Genomic DNA, 25,205 nt, shown 5'->3' on the forward strand with positions numbered 1-25,205 from the left:
TTGAGTGGGATGTGAAATTTATATGCCATTGCCTTTAATGGTCAAAAAAGTGAACAATTTTGCATTTCTATATGTACTAAGGAGTGACATGGAGTCTTTACCTACCTCTGATTTCCAAAATGTCTGTGAAAGGAATCAGGGAAGGTACAGAGGATGCAGACTTAACTAAATTAATCTCAAGCAATTAAAGGAGCTATTCAGGTATCAGCAACTTTCAGCCACTTCTCATGCCACAATGTTATTCAGGGGATACAGTCACTCTGGAAGCAGACACTGAGGGTGTAGTCCTATATTTCCAACATAGGGTCACACTGGTAAGTAACCTGTAAGTTCAAGCTACAGCCTACTTGCCTGACCCATGACCCCGTCAGCATGCTTGGAACTAAGGGATTAATCCTTCAATATTATATATGCCCTCCCAAGACATTATAATGATTCAGCCCATATGAAAACGGCAGATTTCCCCATTCATGACTTTATCAAAGTGTCTGTTAAGCAGATGCTCTGGAAAATTTAGAATGTGCCCTTGATACAAAGACTGAAATTTTTCCAAAACTCTTTTTTGTAAAAAGTGATGAATTCCTCCTAGCACTTCTCAGTGATGAAAGCCCTGAGGAGAAAACAGGAGCAGAAGAAACTGCCACCCATTCCCTTGAGATCCCCTCGACACCAACCCTAACCATGCTGTCAGCATTTCACATGGGTTTCCCAGACCATGTGGGGAGAGCTTACCTCAGCCTGGCAGTGCAGTACTGATAGAGTATTGTACCACAGCGTTAAATGGACAAGCAAGGCCAAAGAGATGCTAATCAGGGAATGCTGCAATTTCATGCTGTCACTTATCCTCAATTGTACTGGTCTTACAGAACCCAATCTATGAAAAGGCAAAACCTTCACCACCTTCATGAACTGGCACATGAATGCTCCAGACTGGCAATGAGAGTACAGGACACAATAGGCAGAAATTCCAGTCTTGTTTCATTCTATAATAGCTGTATGTCCCAAATTAGGAAAAGAGCAAAATAACACGCTTGATAGCCAGTATAACCACAGTAGACAAACAAGAGGCTGGAAGAACACAGCAAGCCAAGCAGCATCAAGAGACAAAGAAGTCATTGTTTTGGACATAAACCTTCTTCAGGACTCGGAAAAACCACAAGCTGAAACACAGTCTCCACCCATCCAGGAGAAAGTGAGGACTGCAGATGCTGGGGATCAGAGCTTAACAATATAGTGCTGGAAAAGTGCAGCAGGTCAGGTAGCATCAAAGGAGAATCGACGTTTCAGGAAAACTGAAGAAGGGCTTATGCCCGAAACGTTGATTCTCCTTCTCCTTTGATGCTGCCCGACCTGCTGCGCTTTTCCAGCAATACATTTTTAAGCTCTCCACCCATCCAGTCAACAGTACCTGAATCATGGAATTGTAACTCTCTTCTTAATAAATAACCCCACACCAAATGGCAACTTCTCTATTTCTTACCATCTCATGGCACAGTATCAACCTATAGACTTCAGAGTGTGCTAAATGTATTGTATCAGGAGGTAATCACTTCTAGCTCATCAGTGAGGTTGCAGAATTTTGACATTAACAATGGAAGACAAAAATGGAGAAACCAGGAAGAAAGGAGAGATTTAAAGACATCAGGAGTGTTTCCTTCAAGACATGTGGCTAAAATAATTTTGATTTCACCTCACAAAAAAAAACCTTTAAGGTGGAACATGTACATAGACACAACAAGTGAATGTACTCACTGCCAACTGTTTTATTAAATCCTGCTTGTACCTTCTTGGTCTGTTGCACAGTGCAGCCCAGATAGGAAGATGCCAGTTTAAAGAGTTATTAACACCTGCTCATGCTTCAGTTGGAATTTTACACATAATACCAAGGAAGGTCGGATGAACAACTGGGAGATATGGAACAGTTCAGTCTAAACTCCCTATAAGGGATAGAGAATAACATCCACCCACTTCATATCTTGTTGTAGTCCCACATGCAAATAGCCAGATCAGCCTCATTTAATTGTCCTTGGGTAGCACACAGATAGAAATAATGCACTCATCCACTGATCAATCTCCCACCACTTAAGAGATAAACTAATCCTCAAACCTTTCAACATCCTTTTGAAGCCTTTAATGTTTTGATCTCAAGATTTTCAGAAGATGAAAGTGTCACCATTCACAGATACTAAAACAAAATTCTTAAATGAACCCGCAATGGAACGGAATGGATTTCATCTGTCACTTCACTAATAGAAAATTGAAGGTTCTTTAGTTCTGTTTAGCACTGCACCTTTAGCAGGATTCCTAATGTACACCAGAAACACTTGCAGCCAGTTTGAGAAACCTATTAGTTGGATGCTTTCGGCAGCAGCCCACTGAGTACAGGCACGAAATCTAAATAGCAAATTTAAAAAAAGCACAAGGTGGGTGGGGAACCACTGATTCTAGCAGAAAAGGCACAATGCAGGATTTAAATGCATGAAGAGGAAGAATCATTTAAATTCCTGTGCTAACATTCAGCAATTCTTCTTATTGTACAACACAATGCAACAAAATCAAATGTAAAAACATTGTCAGTATAACCGATATCCCCTTAATGTTCACACTCAGCATTGTAGAAAAAGCCCATTTTTAAAAAAAAAATCGCACTTACCTTTAAGCATCGCTCTTCCACTAGGTGCCCCTAATGGACTTGGAAGTGCACTCCTTGCCCCGGTGGCAATAGTTGCTTCTAGCAGAGCCCCAGCCACGTGGTCAGAAACTGCTGTCCTGTGTAGGGTAGCACGGAGCTCAGGCACAGTGTCATGGACACACAGTTTCATGCAGCTCACACCTCCACAGCTTCTGTAGACAACTGCTGAAGCCAAGATCTTTCTTGATGGATGCAGGAGGTAATTGAGTGACTCTGCTGCCCCTGCCTCTCTCAGTGCATTATGAACCTGCAAAAATAATATTGACAGGTCATTGTTGAATGCTAATGGAAAAATTAATGGTTAAATTAAACAGTAGATGCTGTCAAACAGACTCTATTTCATACAGATTGAAAAAACTAAAATGTCAAAGTGTTGTGAAATAATGTACACGACTGAGATTCAGCTTATTGACCCTCAAGAAAACTATTTGTTTTTGTTATTCTTCTTGTCAATTACGTCAGCAATAACATATTCCCTCTTCAACATTCTCTTTGCTTCAATTGCCTCAGAGCATCTCGATCTCAAACACTGGAGTCTTGCAATCTTAGATGCAGAATGCTCAGAGACTCACACTCCAGTGCAGAGGAATTGCCACAGTAGATCCACACTAATCAGTTCCCACAAAGTGTTGAAGGGTTACTCTCCCTCTCCAGTGCAAAATGACCCAGACTCTTGGGATTATGACATTCCTAACTAATTGGATCAAGGTTGAATAATCTAAATCCTTGTCCTATTAGTTCTCCGTGCAGCTCTGTGTGGTAACAGTCTTGGTATTATATCCAAAGGGTAAAAGCAAAGAAAAACTTAGCAATTTGTTTATACAACATATACTTCTTTTAAAAAACTGCCAAACAACACATTTGGATAAAGAAAGTTATTTGCACCCATTTAAGTTAGAAATCTAACTAGCAGATAAGGAATGTTACTAAGGTTACACAGTTCTTGCTAAGAGTGTGCACGTGACCTAAAATGTACAAATTAGATGTAAACGTTGAGTGAAAATTTCTGAACAAAAAACGTCTTATTGTTAAACTTATTTTATTTCATTATCACTTTTGTTCTGGAAATCTGAAAGCACCTCCTTGAAAAATACCATGCTCACAGCAGATCTGACGCATTGTGAAACAAAAGTGAAGAGATTTTTTTAAGCACTTCCAAATTGGACTTTTGGGAAATTGACTACACAAGTGTTTGACATCTGGTCCAAATGTTATACAACAATACACAGTAAAATCTATAAGAGCACAATCAGAATGGACTAGTTTGACCAGTTATGAAAGCATACCATCATACATGGTGTACAAAGTCTAATCACCATAATCCCAGAAGACCATACGGCAGCTTTCCCATTTGAGAGAGAAAGGTGATGGTTTAACCTGAGGGTCAGCATGCCTCAGTCAAGGGGAGAGGGGGAGTCCTTCACGGTGACCTCAGCTGATACAGGAATTGAACCTGCGCTGTTAGCATCACTATGCATTGCAAACCTGCCATTCAACCGACTGAGCTAGTACATATTTTCTAAATCAACTGTTCAGGGATGTTGTTATACACCTCTGAAGCAGGTAGGACTTAAACCTGGGCTTAAAAATAGGGACATTCCCACAATATTGTCAAACAAGAATGCATTTGCAACACACACACACACACACACACACACTCCACATGTTGCACATCCCTCTTTCTTCTGTGTCAATCATCATTGGAACATTCCATCTGGAGTAGCTATGTGGTAAAGTAGGTTAGCACACTGCATCAAGATGGGTGGCTAAACTGGGTAGAATTCTGCTTCATCACTCCTGGGAACTGTCTGAATCCAGCATGGAATGATGGAATAAAGGTGTGCAGAATTAAGGATGCACACGACTCAAAGTGGAGTGAATTCAGGAAATCTCAACTCACAAACAGCCCAGGTTGCAGGCCCTTGAAGGGCTCTGGCCCGAAACGTCGAATTTCCTGTTCCTTGGATGCTGCCTAACCTGCTGTGCTTTAACCAGCAACACATTTTCAGCTCTGATCTCCAGCATCTGCAGACCTCACTTTTTACTTGAGAAAACTAGTGCAGGAAGTGACTGTACGGGAGTAAGGAGACTCTTTATCGCTTGGAACTATGACAGAGCTAAAAGGAATTGACTCTACACCTAACTAGTGCTACATCCAAAACCAATATTTGTCTCAAAAACTGAAAAAAAACCAAAGAACTGGGGATGCTGGAAATCAGAAACAATAACTGAAATTGCTGGAGAAACTCAGCAGCTTGTGTGGAGAGAAAGCAGAGGTAATATTTCAGGTCCAGTAACTTTTCTTCAGAAATGGAAAGCTGACTCGTTTCCCAGCATTTGCAACTCACATCTCCATCACTAAAAACAGATCTCTAAATGAAGCAAACAAATAGGTTAATGTGAATGGTGCAGTATGCCATTAACCAACACCACAAAGGCAGTAAAATGCTCCAAATGTTAAAAGCCCCAATTCCACCTGGCTGAGGTATTGTAGGTGGCTAATAACGAATAAATACTCTCTGTACATTCTCATTCAGAACTGCACTCACATTGGAGAAGAAAATGCTATTAACTCCCACAAAAGCTGCCATTATCTTCATCTCACACTGAGCTAACAGTATTCAAAAACTGAGACCAACAATGACTCATGAAAAAACCAAAAGCCAATTCTGTAAAACTCAGCAATGTTTCCCTATTGTACAGAGCAATTAGATTATATTACTTAGGCGAGCTGCCCTGATTGAATTGAGGTTAATAAAACCAGAACACTGAGATCAGACCACCAACACAGTGCCAATTACATATGTACGTTCAGTTTAAATTTACACTCAACCAGAGGCAGGGACCTGTGAAATGTAATAGAGTTAGGACACCACTGCAGTTTAGAGGGTGAGATATGCCTTCTTGGTTGTGTTTTTATTCGAAGGGCTCCACATGGCCAATTATCTCAGATCCGTACCCAACTAAAAGCCCAAAGCAGAGAATATGACCCTACTTTCCTATTACCTGAATGATCTATATTCAAGATAGAGTAAACGGATTTCTAGATACTAAATGTACCTTAGATAGAGAGATGGTGCAGTAAAATGGTATTGAAGTTAAAGATCAGCCCTGACCCACTTAAATAGCACAGCAAGCTCAAAGGGCCAAATGGCCTACTTCTGTTTGTATTTCCCATGTTCCTATTACAATCTAAATCAAAGATGTCATGAACGCAAAATACCGCAGATGCTGGAAATCTGAAATAGGAAGAGAAAATGCTTGGAACATTCAGCAGCATCAATGCAAAGAAAGACAAAGTTAATGGTCATGACTTTTCCCTCACTGGAGATAGTGAGAGAGGTGGTGAGAAGGGGAAATTATCAGGTGTGTTGGCCCTGGAGAGAAATTCGCTCCATTCACATCGCCTCAGCAATTAAACACGGGGAGAGATGGCCCATTGAAGATCTCCTCAACTTGCCAGCAAGTAATAGCATCCCCGGTTTCACACCAAACAAGAAAAGGTGGCAAGTTTCCCAACTGAGAAGCAATGGGAACCTGCCTGTTGTGTTGGGAATAGGAACATGGGGGAAATCAGACGCACGGATGGCGAACAAGGAGGTGGTCTCTGAAAGCCACACCCTGGCCCTTACCTCTGACCCCCTATCCCCTCTCCCTATAAACCCACCCAGAGCCAAGATGACCCTCTGTAGGAGTAGGCCTCACTAGCCAGCTTTAGGACCCAGAAGCTGCTGGCCTATCAGAGGTTGGTCCTTTTTGAATAGTGACACAATATTCACAGACATTCGGGTGCTTTGGTACCTCTTGAGGATTGGAAAAGGATCCTCAGGGTATCCATTGTTTGTTCCTTGGTTTCCTTTAGCAGTCTCAGATACAATTCATCCAGCCCTGGTGATCTTGTGGGTACAGTGATAGTGTCCCTATCTATGGACCAGATGGTGTGCAATAATGTCTCTCAACAGGATGATTATAAATATAGCTGCTGTACACTCACCTTTCTTCATTCTCTCTCTATCCTGCCTGAAAACTCTACAACTCACAGGATTATGAACTGTCATCCTACGCCTCCTTTAAGCCATTTTTCTGATTTAGTAATGTTATCATGTTGCTACATGTCTAGCTATGTCCTGAGCTTATCAGCTTTCTTCATTATACTCCTTGCATTTACATACTATACCTTTTCATACTGACAATTCTTTATGTTGTGCATTTTTAAATCCCTGCTTCCTCTATACCTGGTGTTATGAGATTTTTGACCGTATACGCATGAGGTTCCGTCTCTCATTCCCTGTTCTGAATTTGCCCTCTAGTTTCCTTTTCCCTGCGAATCGACTTTAAACCACTCCCCAACAGCGCTAGCAAATATTCCTGCAAAGCTCCTGTCCAGGTGTGCACCATTGACTTGTACGCATCCCATCTTCCCCTGAACCAGTCCCAATGTCCCAGACATCTGATGCCCACCATCCTACACAGCTTTCCAGCTTCATGGTCAATCACTCAATCCTCGTATTTCTGTACTCACTAACACGAGGGGCTGCAAATACCCTGAAAATGTGGCTTTCAAGGTTCCAGCTCTCAGCCTCCTGCCTACTCCCCTAGGAGCTCATCCTCATTTGGGCTGAGCACCCTTCTGCAGAATGTCCTGCAACCGCTCCTTTACATCCTGTACCTTGGTGCCTGGCTGCAGTAAGAGAGATCAAGTGATCAAAGGGTTGATGGAGCAAGGCAAAAGGAGATAGTAACTGGACCAAGAAGCCAAAGATGTGTCTGGAGAAAGTGTCAATGGCAACAGCAGAACAACTACCAAGGGCTGCTCTCTGAAAAACAGAAGATGGAGTTATGTTCTGAAATTGGTGTACTTGGTGTCTAGTCCAAGAGCAATGTGCTTAATGCTTCAAATGACTTTTTAAAACACCTTTCACGGAATGTTGGTATTGCTGGAAAGATGCGTTGCCGCTCCTTGAGCTTATCATAAGCTTCACTGGAACAATGCAGGAGGATGGTGATACAGTGGTCAGAACAACTCCGGGACACCCACACCAATCAACCCCACCACTCTGTGGCCCAACATTTCAACACTCTCTCCCACTTTGCCGAAGATATACAGGTCCTGGGCCTCCTCCACCGCCACTCCCTCACCACCCGACGCCTGGAGGAAGAACGCTTCATCTTCTGCCTCGGAACACTTCAACCCCAGGGCATCAATGTGGACTTCACCGGTTTCCTCATTTCCCCTCCCCTCACCTTACCCCAGTTCCAACCTTCCAGCTCAGCACCATCCTCATTACCTGTCCTACCTGCCCATCTTCCTTCCCACCTATCCACTCCACCTTCCTCTTTGCCCTATCACCTTCATCCTCATCCCCATCCACCTAATGTACTCTTTACTACCTTCTCCCCAGTCCCACCCACCTCCCATTTATCTCTCCACCCTGGAGGCTCCCTGCCTCCATTCCTGAAGGGCTTTTGCCCGAAATGTCGATTTTCCTGCTCCTTAGATGCTGCCTGACCTGCTGTGCTTTTCCAGCACCACTCTAATCTAGACTCTGGTTTCCAGCATCTGCAGTCCTCACTTTTGCCTAGAGAATTAAAACAACAGATCACAAGGAGCTCGGGGTCATGTCTGCAGACTGAACAGAGAGCACTCCAAAACGCATTCCAGCCTGAGGTCTCTCCTACGTAGAGGAAGCCCCATTGTGAGCAGCAAAGTATCTAGAAAATCAAAAAGTAATTCAATGTTTGGTCCAGAGGAAGTGACCGAGTGCCTGGACAGTTTGGAAGAGAGAAAGCAAAACAGGAGACAGTGCATTCTCCAGATTTCATCCATTACAAAGTGCTTCGAGCGACTGGTGGCCATGAAAATTGTGATATAAAGACAAATCGTTCCTTCCTCTAAAAAGGAAAAGTATCTTGAGAAAGAGAGGCAAGTGTCAGGTTGTCATTGAGCACTCAGCCAGCATGTTGCAGCAGAAATGGCTCTTTCTTACAGCAGGCAATTCGGCCCACTGAGTCCACACTGACCCTCTGAAGAGCATCCCACCCAGACCAATATCCCCACTACCCATTCTCCGTAAACCTGCATTTCCTCTGGCTAATCCACCTAGTCTGCACTTCTTTGGGACTATGGGAGGAAACTGAAGTACTTGGAGGAAACCCATGCCGACACGGGGAGAACGTGTAAACTCCACATAGACAGTTGCCAGAGGGTAGAATTGAACCCAGGTCCCCAGTGCTGTGAGGCAGCAGTATTAACCACCGAGAGCGGTTAATACTGCTAATGAAGGGCTTTTGCCCGAAACGTTGATTTTCTGCTCCTCGGATGCTGCCTGACCTGCTGTGCTTTTCCAGTACCACTCTAATCTAAATTCTGGTTTCCAGCATCTGCTGTCCTCACTTTTACTTAGTATTAACCACTGAGCCATGTGCTGCCCTAAATACTGAAAGGAGAGAGATAGATATTGATAATGACAGTGGCTTCCCACTGGAGGTAATGGAAATGGCAGAGTTTCTTGTACTTGTTTGTGGGATGCAAGGTGAGGCCAAAAGTAATCTTATTGTGATCCTGGGTTGAGGTAAGGGGTGAGAGCAAAGGGACACCAAAATAAACTAGACACAGTGTAGGGTCCCATCTAGCACAGTGACAGTAGTTTCAGGCATCAGAAGACTTGTAGATAGGAAAACATGAGCAAAAGGGCAACAAAAAAAATTGATGAAATAATTTCTGCTGAGCAAGAACAGACAGATTTAAGATAGCACATGCATTTCCCATCGCAATCAATGCAGCATAATAGGTACCTACCGTTAGGAGAGTATTATTATACACAAAGCTGCTTACTGTGTAATAAGTCCCACTTTTTCCTCATGTGAAGCATTTGTGCAATACTTTCCAAAAGGCAGTCAACATTTTGTTACAGCAATTTTGAGATACTTTAGCGAACTTGATACTATCTAAGCCTACCAGCTTAACTATGCTTACAAGATTGGTTGAAAGTTTAGCAATCTATAAGCTGTTATTGTCAAACTACTTGTTAAACAGGGGTGACCTTCAGTTTTATAAAGTTTAATAAGGAAACCCTGTTGAATCACTAAAGGAAAACTAAAGTCACAAACATAACGTGGAAGGTGGCCATTTTGATTGTTTCACAGCAACTGAAGTGTCTGTCCATTTGGGAAATAACTAAAGGTCAATAAATTTCGACCAGTATAATGTATTGAAAATAAAAGGAAACATTTTGATTAATATTTGAAGTAAAACATTTCCAGGTGGAAATCCTTTTCTTCCAGCCAGAAATGTAATCAAAAGATATGCATCAAGATAAGAGAAGTCATATAATCACTGAAATTTACTGCAGAAAACCTTTTTCAAATATAATAGCAACACTTTCACATAAACATCTTGCTGAATCAGTTCTATTATTTTGTGACAGAAGAAATCAATGAGGTTAAAAAACAGACTGTGTTGTAAAACCGTTCTTTTAAAAGGGGCACCCATTTATAACTTGCAGCTTGAAAAAATATATATGCATTTATGAGCAATCAATTCAGTAGTGCATATTGCATTGGGTAGCCCCTTGGAAGTGCCACATGCCATCTCAGATTCTTCTGCTCTATATATATATAAAATATATAGATATATATAAATTTAGGGCAGCACTGTGGCTCAGTGGTTAGCACTGCTGCCTAACAGCGTCAGGTACCCGGGTTCAATTCCCACCTAGGGTGACTGTCTATTTGCATATTCTCTCTGTGTCTGCGAGGATTCCCTCCCACAATCCAAAGATGTGCAGACCAGGTAAATTGGCCATGCTAAATTGCCCATAGTGTTAGGTGCATTAGTCAGAGGGAAATGGGTCTGGGTGGGTTACTCTTTGGAGAGTCGGTGTGGACTTGATGGGCCAAAGGGCCTGTTTCCACACTGTAGAAAATCTAATCTAAAAAAAATCATTTATCTTTATTTGGCTTTGTGTTTGAACGAGGGGTGTACAGGTTTCCTGTGTGACCGAAAGGGTTTAATAATTAACTCAAGTATTTTCTAGCCACGGCAATTTCTTTTAAAACACAGTGAAAAGCCTTTCCAATCAGTCATGACAGTGTTGTTTACATTGGGAGAAATTTACAAACAAAGAAAGAAAATAATTGTGAATCTTAGAAGGTGAACGATTTTTATTTTCTTTTGATCAGTGGAAACAACCATTGCTTGGGGGAAAAAAAAGTATATTTTCTAATTTCAATTTGTGCAGTGCTGCAGGCTGAAACTGAATATGTAAAGCATTTGCTCCTGACAAAGGGAGAGGATACTCTAGAATTATTAAAATTGCATTGCCTCAGTGTAAAGAGTTTAGTAAAAATGCCCAGACCAGAACGGTTTTGTTAAAATCTTGATGCAGTTATTTAAAGCTGAGAAAGTTTAACTTTAGTTGGATGAAACTCTGTAATGAAGCTATTTGATTCTCAAGACTGGGAGTGGAAGCCACAGGTGTGTCCTTCCGAAGAAAGATAGGCATGAAATCTCTCAGGTGTGAGTACCATAAAAGGGTGCTTTTGGGAATAATGGGATTGTATTCTTGAGTTTCAAAATCTTCAAATATGTTATATGTAAATATAAGTTCATTCTATTTTATGTTCATTTCTTTTGCAACATAAAACCACTGTTTATTGTTAAAACCAAATCTGCTACAGCCTGTGTTTATGTTTCTTGATAGATCTCCTCAGCAAAACCAAAAGAATCTATCAAGCCAGATCTCAGTCTGGGATCTGACATGTTCAGTAACATGAGCTGGAATGATAACACTACACCTTGCACTTGGCTGGTCTGATGGTTCTTGCCTGTTCAGTCAACATCACAGAATTGATGTACAGTTTGGAGCACCCCAAGCATTGCTACAAATGTGAATTTAATAAGATCGTCATGCTTCAAGACTGTGCCTTTATTTAGGGTAATATGGTGGAATAAATGGGATCAGGAGAGTGATTCTGGGTTCTGCGGTGCTTCAAGAATGAAAGATTAAACAGGGCCCAAAGTTGGTTTACCAGGAAGGAGGTGGAAGATATTTACATCTTTGCTGACAGTGCATTGACCAGTGGGGCTGGGTTGTTGTTCTTGAGGCAGGTAGCTCAAGATGGTAGCTCAATTCTTGCCTCTGCAAGAATTGCCCCTTACCTGCTATTTTCACTTTGGGGAGATAGGGATAGGATAACGTTGGGTCTGCCAAACCCAGAAGCAGATCAGAGGTGGCCATAGGGCAACTGATTGGTGAGACAGGCTGGTTAACATACCTCGAGTCTCTGGAATTTTGTCCCCATTGTTTAGCTACATTTTAGATCCTGTAGGGATCACCCTTCATACTCCATTCAATCCATGTCATCTCTGCGATTCAATGCCATCCCACGGATCCCACCCATCCCCATGGCAGCTTATAGACTCCATACCTAGTCAATGGTAACTCTTGACCCCACCCACTCCTCATAGCCCCTCCCACCTCACATCCCAACTCATGGACCTTCCATTTACATTGAGCCAGTGTTAACTACATGCAGAATCACAGAACCTATCATAACAAAGGCAAAAAGAATCCTTTTCAGAACAAGCATGGTGTATTCAAAACTCTACAAAACTGTCAAACAGACCACTAAAGTATCAATAATTGAAGCTTAAAGCACTTGACACCCTTAATCTTTTATAAATAAGACAGTAGCAAAAGAGATTCAAGAAAAAAAGTATGGAGAGATATCAATCAAGTGCAGTCAACCCTTCCCTTCTCCATGAGGGGGTGAGTGAGTTTGGTTTTACAGATGGTATTGAGCTGTCATTACAGCAAATTGAGTCTATGTCCTTTGGAGTTTCAACGTAGGGAGATTTGATCCCATTGAAACTTATAAGAAGGGCTTGAAGGGCTCATTGCTGTGGCAGGGTTAGGTTTAGGGTTAGATTGTTTGCCCTTACTGCCTGAAAATCTGTCCATCTCAGTTTTGATAAACCTTTCCAATAAAGAATTCCACAGACAACTGTACAATATATTTTTATTGTCACAAGTACTCGACTGCAGGAGTACAAAGACATTAGAAAAGCTTTTCAATCTCCTATGGCAACATCTTAGATACAAGTACCTAGGTACAATTCTTGGATACAGCAGAGGACTAAACGTAGTTGCATTACTTAGAGTTGAAAAATAAATTAAAAGAGGACAACATTAAAGGGTTGACATTACAGGAAGATAGGAAATTTCAAATAGACATTACAGTGCAGTAGCTCAGCACAGTACCTCCACACATGGTCTGACCCTTGTCCAACAGCTGTTCCTGCTCTGCTCCAAACCCCAGACCGCTCTGTACAAGCACTCAGCTGCTCCAAGGTAAGTGCCAGGACTGCCTCCCATGCACAAGTCTCTGCCTGGGGCTCGCTGCCCAGGCACTGTACCAGGACTCATAGAATCTGTAGAAATCTGTCAATCTCAGTCTTAAACAGACTCAATGACTGATGTCTGCAGTATCTGGGGCATTGAATTCCAAAGGTTTACCTTTCTCTGAATTCCCTCATCTCAGTCCCTTGTTTGGGAAATGTTCCTGTTATGGGAAATTCACTTCTCTGTGTATCTGATGTTGCTCCCAGCATTCCCTCTGGCATTGCACAGCCTCTGGGAGAAGAAATTCCTCCTCTTCTCAGTTTTAAATACGTGATCCCTTATAATGAGATTATGCCCTCTGGTATTAGATACTCCCACAACAGGAAACCACCATGCTGCATTGACCTTTTCAAGCCCCTTAATGTGCTTCAATAATGTTGTCCGTTATTCTTCTAAATTCCAATTTGGAAAAGCCCAAACCCCCCTACTCAATCTCTCCTCATGAGATAGTCCATCTATACCTGGGATCAGCCTTCTCTTCACTGCCTCCAGTGCCTATGTATCTTTCTTCAGATAATGAGCCCAAACCTGTTCACAGTATTCCTGCTGTGGTCCAACTAGTGTCTTATGATTCACCTTTCTTTGGAAACGGGCCTTGCAAATTGGACAGTCCGTAAGAGGTCATTATAGGATCTTTGTACAGGGTAATTGCTTAAAACATTGTTAAACCCACAGACAAGGAGAGGCAGTAAGATTCTGGATGAGTGAGATAGAGAGAGAGAGAAAGCTGAATGATAGAGACAGTAAGTCTCTGTGGTTCATCACTGTGAGTGTGTGAGCTCATGCTTAGATTCAATAGTCTAAAGTCTTGACAGGTTTAGTTAAAGCTGGAAGATTCACTAAGCCTAAATGGAGATATGAGTATAGCCACACCATAAAAAATAGAGAAGTTAGCATGCAGAGAAAGGAGAAAGCAGCTGATTGATTTTGGACTGATTCCTAGAGAGTGAAACACCCACTCAAGGTATAGAGTAAAGAATAACTATAGAGGGAGATTTTAGATCTGTTTTAAAGGTTAAGGGGGTGGGGCTTCTTCTCAGTAATTTACAGAACAAATTATCTTGAAATAGTGTTTCGTCAATATTGTTTTAGTTTGTATTTTACAGTTTTAAAACTTAAAATCTTGCTGTGCAAGTTTCCTCTAAGTTGGACATTGGGAATTCAAATTCATTTTTCAAAATTATAGGTCTCTATTGGGATCATAATAATTGTTCATAAAGATAGTAAACGTTGAAGCATACAAACAGCAGTATGTTAAATCCGCAGTGCCTCATGGTAATTGCCACATTAAAAACGGATAAGAACTAAGGAAATACATTTCAACATTTTAAAAAAGTCCAACTTCTCTGCTGTTTATGATACTAAGAGTTTCAGCCCTTTTAACTCAAAAAGCGCTGGAGTATAAAAAGTCATGTAACCAACATTGCTTCATTACCTGCAGCCCTGTGTGTGATTATAAGCTGCTCAGCTAACAGAGTGGTATCATTGCATTGTGAATCTAATGGACAGATGAACACCTCCATGCTAGCTTCATGTCAAATAACAAACCACACAATGGTCTATAAGATAATCATGTATAGTTAACTTGTTTACCCCTAGTAATACTATTTTACTCAAGGGCTCATCTCTGGAACCTGACTATTAGATGGAGCACAAGTTAAGTGTAGAGTCATATCAAACTCAAATATCAATCCTGTTCCTCTCTTGTACAAATAGGAATGTATTATATAAAGATGCCTTTTTTCTGACATTTTCAAACACAAGAATTGCAAGATGCCTCACCGTCCTTTACAAATACATCATAACTGGACCCTATAAACACATTCCTGAAATTATGAATTACCAACATGAAGGGACTATACACAGGACAGAGACAAAAGCTGTCCAGAACTAAATACAAGCCATTTGTTTAATTCCAATGGGAAAGATCTGTCGCTTGTACCAAACTTCTGATGGAATGTCAACTTGTTTCATTCTCTACAGATGCTGCAAGACCTGATGAATACTAGAGCATTTCTGTTTCTATTTCAGATTTCTAGCATCTGACGTACCTCACTTTTGGATTAGAGAAAAGACCTTTATGTTTTCAGATAAATTGATGTTGAATGGCTTCACAAGTGATAGCCTCCAAGCTGAACCCACAAGCTCTGTAGCTCAGACCAAATGAAACAGCTGCTGATATATCTATTGGGGATTGCAATATGGGTTTCAACAATCTGACATGAATTGAATGTGAGAAGCTTTTTAATTTTGAGGCTGTGTTTACATGTAGATGAGTGAGAATGAGGAAGAGAGCTCCAAGGTATCTGAGGGATTTGTACGAGAACAACCTATATCACAAGAGTAACTAATGCAATTTGTCACACCATCAACTTTCTTCCCATGTACAGTATTTTCAGGCTAGTGTTGATGCAGTTCCCATTGCTGGAAGGCACTTCATTTAAGTGATCATTTTTCATCTACATTGAGCTATTTACTCTCTAGAGCATTATCACTGAACCACACTTGCAACTTGAAACCGCTGCATAGTTATCATGAGCCAAAATCCTCATCATTTCCCATTCTAGTCCAGAGGATCTCACTGTAGCTCTTTTGTGAATCCAAAGATTGTATCGTCCAGAAACTCAAGTGTGTAAAATCGATGCTGATGTTTCAGAGCAGTGATATGGGATAGTGAACTCCTTTCCAAATGAGATGCTATACCAAATCCATCGGTCCTCTTTGAGAAATACAAAACAACCCATGGCGCTTTCTCTGATGATCAAAAAGAGTTTTACACAGCATTCGGAACAATATTTATGCCATAACTGCTCTACTCTAATGATTCGGAAAGGGTTAATGTTGGTGACTACACTAAGTATTATGTGATGAGGTCATGCAGTTTTCGATGGGGAGAAGAGGGGTCTGGCTCATCATCTGATGGACATGAACATATCATCAGTGTTCTGAGGAAGAGGTTCCAGACTGAAGCTATTAACTCTGTTTTCTTCCCACAGATTCTGCCGGACCTGCTGAATTTCACCAGCAATTTGTTTTTATCTCAAAACTACAGTTCTTTGCTTTTTTTCATCATAGTAACCAACAGTATCAGGAAACAATGTTTAACTAGTCAATATGACTCACATGTATTACAATTGTACAATAATCCTCAAGGTATTAGAACAAGTGTATTTCTCATTAAGTACTAGATAGACTCCTTGAAACATCCAGAACAATAGTGTTCCTTCAGGACCAGTGGGCACTGCAGATGCTGAGTGTATCATTCCTCCAGTAATAAGCATTCGATTTAATTTCACTAAGGCTCTGTTTCAGTCCCTTAAGCTTCCATTAACCATTTGATTGTGTTTCTGTTGCATTGGGGTAAAAACAATGACTGCAGATGCTGGAAACCAGATGCTGGATCAGTGGTGCTGGAAGAGCACAGCAGTTCAGGCAGCATCCAAGGAGCAGCGAAATCTAAGTTTCGGGCAAAAGCCCTTCATCAGGAATAAAGGCAGAGAGCCTGAAGCATGGAGAGATAAGCTAGAGCATTACCCCATCAGAAGTTGCTTAATCTGGTGTATATTTTGATTGAAAAGGTAGAGAGGAGAAAGATTCAGCACATTAGATGCATCATCACCCCAGTAATATTATTTTGATAAGTTTCCAATGCCACTGTAATCTTGACTGTTTGGTTTTTGTTTCTGTTACAGTGACCCTCCAGGAGCTGGCTAACCTGTTTAGGGTTTTAATTAAAAATAACTGAATGGAGAATTGGTGGCACTGCACTCCAACAGTTAGCTGACAATGGCTGCTCCTGAAAAACATATGGCATTTAACCAACATCACTGAACTCATCTTCTGATCATTATCATGTTCCATGTACATACTGTTTTTCAGATAATTGGCAAAAAAACCCACACAGGACATAAAGAAACTTTTCTTAGCACAGACATTTAATGCGAACAGGAACACGCTACTTGAATGGTTATTTTCAAACTGGACTTGAAGAAAAGATGTTTGCAGGTACATGAGGAGCAAAGAGGAGTGAGTGTAAAGCAAGTGGATAGCTTTTCCAAGAAATCAACACAGGCACACAGGGTTAAAAGGATCCCCCACCCCTCTCCTATCGCCACTTACCCAGACAAATTAGGTGACCACACTGGTGGTGTGTCTATTATGGTCCAACTCTACGTGGGCCACAGTACCATTGAGGGGTCTTTGATCCATCACCTAAAAGTTATTGGAAACAACTGGAATCAAGGGCCTAATGACACAGAGAAACATAAACTAAGTGAAGAAAACTAAAATTAATGGGACCAAAAGCTAACCATTCCTCAGACACTGATAGCCTACATCTGCAACGTCTGGAAGCAGAGCCCACAGAGATAATGATCATCACTTATGACTTCCAGTAAATTCCCGATCTCGACTTATTCCAGTGGATCAGAAAGTAGCAATTGCAGCACCACTGTTTGAGAAACAATGGAGAGAGAAAATAGAGAACTACGAGCCAGTTAACCTGAAATCAGTGCGAAGGCAAGTGCTGGAATTCAGTATTCAGGAAGAGGTAACAGGGTAAAGAGAGAATCGTGTTGGCAGTCAGTGCTAACATGCTTTCATCAAGGCACACCATTTTGGACTCCAGAAAAGGGAAGGGTGAGGGAATTGGGCAGTAAAATGGAGCTGAGGTCAAATATCAAGTCTGATCTTATTAAACAGTTGAAGCAGGCTCAGGAGGCCACATGACCTACTCATGTTACTATTTCTTACATTCTTGCACTAATCCCATCTGGCCAGTGATCCATTTACCTACATTTATCTTCATTTGACCTCATGCACACCTATCAATTCTTGGAAAGAGAACTTCAAATTCCATTTTAGTGCTGCCCTTAAAAACTATAATCAAACTTTTATTGAAACAGCTTGTTCCAACGAAGGGTAACCAACTCTTGAGTTAATATTCTTTGGCGGGTTTGTGTGGACTTGTTGGGCCGAAGGGCCTGTTTCCACACTGTAACTAATCTAATCTAATCTAATCTAACTTTGAAGCCAGGCAAGGTTCAAGTTAATCCTTGTCAAAAACATTAATTGCAATTTATTTGAAACTTGGTATTTTTAGAAGAATTAAAACGCAGTATTTTAGTGGCAATAATTGCAAATGCAGAAAACATACTCGAGTTTGTATTCCCCGTGATAAACCAGGCAGTGGGCGGATTTTTATCTTATTGCTTATGGGGATTCTAAAACATAAACAGGCATTGATCATATATAGGAGATAAAGAAGAATAAACAGTGCTTTACAGAAAGTAAATGATAGAGTGTAATTGAGAAGCAGTAAGTATACAATCTCAGATTCTGATGGTTGAGTGGGTTGTGTGGTTTAGAATGGAAATGAAGAGGATTAGAATGGCGACGAGGAGGAATTTCTTCAGTTAGAGGGTGGTGACTCTGTGGAATTCATTGCCGCAGAGGGCTGTGGTGGCCAAGTCACTGAGTGTATTTAAGACCGAGATAGATAGGTTCTTCATAAGTAAGGAGATCAAAGGAGAAGACAGGTGAATGGTGTTGAGAAACAGATCAATAATGACTGAATGGCAGAGCAGACTGGATGGGCCAAATGGCCTAATTCTGCCCCCCCCCCCCCACCAACCTTATGGTTCTCAATATCACATGTTGCCTATTTTTTCGGTAACCTGCCACTCAGAAAGAACCTAACTAGTTTAAGAAAGGCATCAGTGGGACTTGGAACAAAATTACTGGACTAGAAGGAAGGCAATGGTTTTTTGTGCTCACAGCAAGTAAACTACACTAGCCTAAGAGGGATCTCTTAAAGTGTACATATGAAATAAAGAAACAAATAAAGGCAGACATACACGACTTGCATTTATATAATGCTTTTATGAACTTGGAACACTCTGATGTGCTTTATTGACAAGCATATAGTTTTGAAGGGTAATCACAGTCGTAATGTGAGAAACACAATTAATTTGTGTAGAAAGCTTCCACTAAAAGAAACATGATAATGACTAGATTCTCGGTTTAGAGGATTTTTAAAATTCATTTTGTGGGACTTGGGCGTCACTGGCTGGCCAGCATTGATAGCCAATCCCTATTTGCCTTTGAAAAGGTGGTGGTGAGCTGCCATCTTGAATCGCTGTTGTCCACTAGCTGTGGATTGACCCACAATGCTGGTCGGGAGGGAATTCACAGACATTGACCGAAAAACTGTGAAGGAATGGCGTATATTTCCAAGTCAGGGTGGTGAGTGGCTTAGAGGGGAACCTGAAGGTGGTGGTGGGTTTGGAAGGTGATGTCCAAGGATCTTTGGTGAATTTTTGTAGTGCGTCTTGTAAATAATACACACTGCTGCTACTGAGCACTGGTGATGGAGGGATTGAATGCTTGTAGATGTGGTGCCAATCAAGTGGGTTGCTTTTTCCTGGATGGTGTCAAGCTTCTTGAGTGTTGTTGGAGCTGCACCCATCCAGGCAAGTGGGGAGGATTCTATCACACTCCTGATTTGTACCTTGTAGATGGTGGATAAAGCTGTCAGGAGTTGAATTACTCACCGCAGTATCCCTAGTCTCTGACCTGCTCTTGTAGCCACTGTGTTTATATGGTGAGTCCAGTTGAGTTACTGGTCAATGGGAACCCCAAGGATGTTGACAGTGGGGGAATTCAGTGATTTTAATACTGCTGAATGTCAAGGGCAGTGGTTAGAGTGTTTCTTATTGGTAATGGCCATTGCCTGGCATTTGTGTGGCATGAATATTACTTGCCACTTGTCAGCCCAAGCCTCGTTATTATCCAGATCTTGTTGCACTTGTGCACGGACTGCTTCAGTATCTGAGGACTCACAAATGAGGCTGAACACGATGTAATCATCGATGAACATCCACACTTCTAACCTAATGATGGAGGGAAGGTCATTGATGAAGCAGCTGAAGATTGTTGGGCCTAGGACACTACCCTGAGGGACTCTTGCCGAGATGTCCTGGAGCAGAGATGACTGGCATGCCATCCTCCACTCTCCATTGAACCAGCGTGTCATTTGAGAGCTAATTCTTGGACATTGGAATTTTTTCAGTCCATCAGAAAGGAAAGACAGTGTTGCGTTTTAGGATCTCCTTTGGAAGACAGTGCACTCTGATTATACAGCTTTCACTGAACACAGTGCTAAAGTACAGGCCTAGATGTTTGTGCTCACTACTCTGGAATGTGGTTATGACCCAGCCTGGGGGCAATGTTCCCCAGGTTATGATTCTAATGGGATATTCCAAACTGTTCAGCTCCTGACTGAGGACAGTTTGACTGGCTCACCCTTCTTTATTCACCCACTCACCCTCTTTGCAGAAGTTCATTTATAGATGATTCCCCTCACTTGTGGATACCTTTCTTCCAGTCCAAATGAATTAAAGGGAACAAATTTAAGCAGGCTTTCTTGAGTTAACAGAAGAAAGAGTTTAAAAGTTAATAAACACATGGACAAATACGGGTCAGTTTCAGGTCATTTGTGAAGACTAAATCATGGATGTTGATGTCTAAGCAGTAAACTTTAGGGTTCTTGGTTTTGCAGATTAGCTGAAATTCTTTTGTTTCGTTTATTTTGATGGTAACTGACAGGCAGCACTCACAGCAAGAGAATCCTTTTGTACGCTCTGCGCTCTGAACAATGGTCTCTGGACCTGAAACATCAACACTGCTTTCTCTCAAAAGATGGTGCCAGACCTGTTGAATTTCTCAAGCAATTTCTGCTTTTGAGTCCTTCTATTGTTCTGACTCCTTTTGATTGGATTGCTAGCTTGTTTGCTGCTGGTAGGGTGAGAGAACCCTCTGCCCGCAAGACAGGGGTGACTTTGACTATGACCTTCCCAGCACACTAGTGCCTGAAAGCAGATTAGTACATAAGAGTACCTCAGCAAATGGCATCTCAGCTCACTATCATACCTTCTCCCTCTCGCACCCACAGATCAGGATTGGTGTTTAACTCTGTTCTGATAAATTTGTGAAAGGCAACAACACAAATTGTGACTCCCACCTGGAGTTGTTCGTTCTTCCAGAGCATTCAGAATCTGAAATAACGCTCAGGAAATTACAGTTCAGTTTTTAATGCACTGTTTTTTAAGTCTGTCCCTTTGAAGCTTCCTTGACAGTTTATTAAGTGCACCTTCCAGGCTCTCTCTCTCTCTCTCTCGCCACAGAATTTACACCTGCAGTCATCTTTTAACTGCTTGCCCCCTTCTGCTTTGGAAAAACATATGTTGCAATTAAAAGCTCAGTATGGCTACAAATGACTTGAGGTTATCATCCATTATCATGACACCAACATCCAGACTCAGAACCTATTCATGGCTGGCATCCTCAAACAAAATAACCTACCGTGCTATGTAAGATGCAAGGAATAATGTTCAATTAATTTAAAGTTAAACATCACACAACACCAGGTTATAGTCCAACAGGTTTATTTGGAAGCACTAGCTTTCAAAGCGCTGCTCACAACCACCTGATGAAGGAACAGCACTCTGAAAGCTAGTGCTTCCAAATAAACCTGTTGGACTATAACCTGGTGTTGTGTGATTTTTAAACTTTGTACACCCCAATCCAACACTGGCATCTCCAAATCATAACTAATTTAATGTTTCAGCAACATTAAAAAAAACTTTTCATTTTATTGGCTGGGGCGCTTTATTTTTAAAATTGCAGTGCACATCTCCTTCTGTACAATTATTTCTTGGCAGTAACTAAATAGTTAATTGCCCGAGCAGTCCAGCAGACTAGTTTCTAACAAGTTATTTTTGTTGGCCATTTTTGAATCATTTATGTTAAGATGTCGGCTCTAATTGGAAGTTCTACATTTTGACCTCCAGTCAAAATCTGTTTCCTGAAGAGATTCTTATTACAAAACTAACTGGCTTTTTCTGCTTGTAATCAACAGATAATTGAAGAAATTTGCAACATTTGAACTTTTAGCACCTGATTTGAGAATATTGTGTCAGCGCAGAAGTGTTGTTAAATTTTAGAGTGACAATGAACACACTTGAATTTAAAACTATGATATTTGCAAGTTTTAAACCCTCTCGAATCTTTCTTTCTGTTATCCAATACTAATATATTGATAGGGAAGATAGTGAAATTTTCAATAGTTTACTTTCTTTATGTATCTAGAGCATAGGGTTGAATCTATTCCATGGTATTAAACTGACCAGCTCCCCAAATGATCAGCTATAAGAAGCCCTATCTAATTAGGTGTTGCTGATGGTGCTGAAAGAGCATAGTACAGGCTTCTCATCGACCCAAGTGAAAGCAGGACCGTAATATGTCTTTGCAGATCAACCCCATTTAGACAGAGAAAATGAACTTGTGACAAATTATTCAGTAACTGTCAGGGACCCAGTCATAGATGGATTAGTTCAACTATGTTTATTGTTTAGTCAGGAGCTAATTTTATAGCCAGAGATCCATGCAGGTGTTGTTGAACTTGTGCCAAACTAAAACAAATTTCCACAGAACTCTGCTAACCGTTCTGATGAAGAATCACCTGATTCAAAACATTGACTGTTTTCTTTCCACAGATGCTGCCAGATCTACTGAGTTTCTCCAGCCATTTCTTTTTGTCTCAGACCTCCAGCATCCAGAGTTCTTTGCTTTATTTATGCAGCTAACCAAATCATTTGCATTGTATCAGCTTGAGAATCTATTATTCTAAAATTATATAATTTATTATGAAACTATAATCTATTATAAATTTGCTCTTTTAAGAAAACTGTTACCAAAGCATTAAGCATCTCTTCATAAATCCTCTAGTAAAGAAACAACACCAAAATACTATCGGAACTAGAAATGTGAAATAGAAACAGGAAATGTTGGAAGTGTTCAGCAGCTCAGAGAGCATCTTTGGAGACAGAAACAGTTAGCTTTTCAGGTCAAGTGTCGTTCATTGGAACTGGAAATAAAGAAATATAATAGGTTTTAAGCAAATGCAGAGGCAGATAGAGAAGATGTTAAAACAGCAAAAAGTAAGGTCATGGCGGAATTTGGACACATGCCCTTAGGGGCGGCACGGTGGCACAGTGGTTAGCACTGCTGCCTCACAGCACCAGAGACCTGGGTTCAATTCCTGACTCAGGCAACTGACTGTGTGGAGTTTGCACGTTCTCCCCGTGTCTGCGTGGGTTTCCTCCGGGTGCTCCGGTTTCCTCCCACAGTCCAAAGATGTGCAGGTCAGGTGAATTGGCCATGCTAAATTGCCCGTAGTGTTAGGTATGGGTGGGTTGCGCTTCGGCGGGTCGGTGTGGACTTGTTGGGCCGAAGGGCCTGTTTCCACACTGTAAGTAATCTAAATCTAATAAAGAACATTAACGCAGCCAGAAATTGCTGGAGAAACTCAGGTTTGGCAGCATCTGTGGAGAGAAAACAGACTTAATGGTTAGTTCAATGATCTTTCTTCAGTACTCAGTATCATAGGCTCAAAATCCCTACGCAGTGTGGAAACAGACCATTCAGCTCATTGAATCCACACCAACCCTCCAAAGGGCATCACACCCATACCTATCCTATCTGTGGAACCCTACATTTCCCATGGCTCATCCACTTAGCCTCCACATTCCTGGACATTATGGACAATTTAGCATGGCCAATCCACCTAACCCGCACACATCTTTGGACTGTGGGAGGAAACTGGAGCACCCAGAGGGAATCCAAATAGACATGGGGAGAATGTGCAAATACCACATTGGCACTTGCCCAAGGGTGGCCTGGATCTGTAAGGCAGCAATGCTAACCACTGATCCACCGTGCTGCCCTTAGAGTAACTTGGAATAGGTGGTGTTTATGCTGTTTTCAAGCAGTGACGGGGGAAAGTGACGAACAGATAGTTGATGACAATGTGAGAGAGAGAGAGAGAGAGAGAGAGAGAGTGTGTGTGTGAGGGGGGGAAAGAGAGAGAGAGAGGGATAGAGAGAGGGATAGAGAGAGGGATAGAGATGGGGGAGAGAAAAAGTTAATCAGAAAAGGGGTAGCATGGTAAATCAGGAACAAAAGCTGATCATGGTGACATAGAACATAGAAAAATACAGCGCAGTACAGGCTCTCGATGTTGCGCCGACCAAAGCCTACCTAACTTACACTAGCCCAATAACCTCCATAAGCTTATCCAATGCCTGCTTAAATGACCATAAAGAGGGAGAGTCCACCACTGCTACTGGCAGGGCATTCCATGAACTCACAACCCGCTGAGTAAAGAATGTACCCCTAACATCTGTCCTATACCTACCATCCCTTAATTTAAAGCTGTGTCCCCTAGTAACAGCTGACTCCATTAGCGGAAAAAGGTTCTCACTGTCAACCCTATCTAAACCCCTAATCATCTTGTACACCTCTATCAAATCTCCCCTAAAACTTCTTTTCTCCAATGAGAACAGCCCCAAGTGCCTCAGCCTTTCCTCATACGACCTTCCTACCATGCCAGGCAACATCCTGGTAAACCTCCTCTGCACTCGTTCCAATGCCTCCACGTCCTTCCTATAGTATGGTGACCAAAACTGTACACAATACTCCAGATGAGGCCGCACCAGAGTCTTATACAACTGCAACATGACCTCAGGACTCCGGAACTCAATTCCTCTACCAATAAATCCCAGTACACCATATGCCTTCTTCACAGCACTATTTATCTGGGTGGCAACTTTCAGAGATCTGTGTACATGGACACCAAGATCCCTCTGCTCATCCAAGTAGCCTACCATTAGCCCAGTAATCCATCTTCTTGTTACTCCTACCAAAGTGAATGACTTCACACTTAGCTACATTGAACTCCATTTGCCACCTTTCTGCCCAGCTCTGCAACTTATCTATATCCCGCTGTAACCTGCCACATCCTTCTTCGCTGTCCACAACTCCACCAACTTTCGTGTCATCCGCAAACTTGCTCACCCAGCTTTCAAGCCCCTCCTCTAGGTCATTTATAAAAATGACAAACAGCAATGGTCCTAAAACAGATCCTTGTGGAACACCGCTAGTAACTGCACTCCAAGATGAACCTATACCATCAACTACTACCCTCTGTCTCCTTCCAGCCAGCCAATTCCTAATCCAAACCTCTAATGCACCCTCAATGCCATACCTCCATA

The 25,205-nt window shown here is 41.6% G+C and overlaps 1 protein-coding gene across 3 annotated transcripts in view; it reads right to left on the reverse strand.

The window, feature by feature from the left end:
- The window catches only part of plce1 (phospholipase C, epsilon 1), a 324,372-nt gene that overhangs the window by 157,873 nt on the left and 141,294 nt on the right, over positions 1-25,205 (reverse strand). For all 3 annotated transcript variants that reach the window (XM_060841909.1, XM_060841907.1, XM_060841910.1), the window contains exon 2: positions 2,654-2,939. In XM_060841909.1, coding sequence (XP_060697892.1) covers positions 2,654-2,939 — 286 coding nt within the window. The remainder of the gene's footprint in view (positions 1-2,653; positions 2,940-25,205) is intronic.

Source organism: Hemiscyllium ocellatum, chromosome 22, assembly GCF_020745735.1.
Source record: "Hemiscyllium ocellatum isolate sHemOce1 chromosome 22, sHemOce1.pat.X.cur, whole genome shotgun sequence".
In the NCBI taxonomy this organism is placed as follows: Eukaryota; Metazoa; Chordata; class Chondrichthyes; order Orectolobiformes; family Hemiscylliidae; genus Hemiscyllium; species Hemiscyllium ocellatum.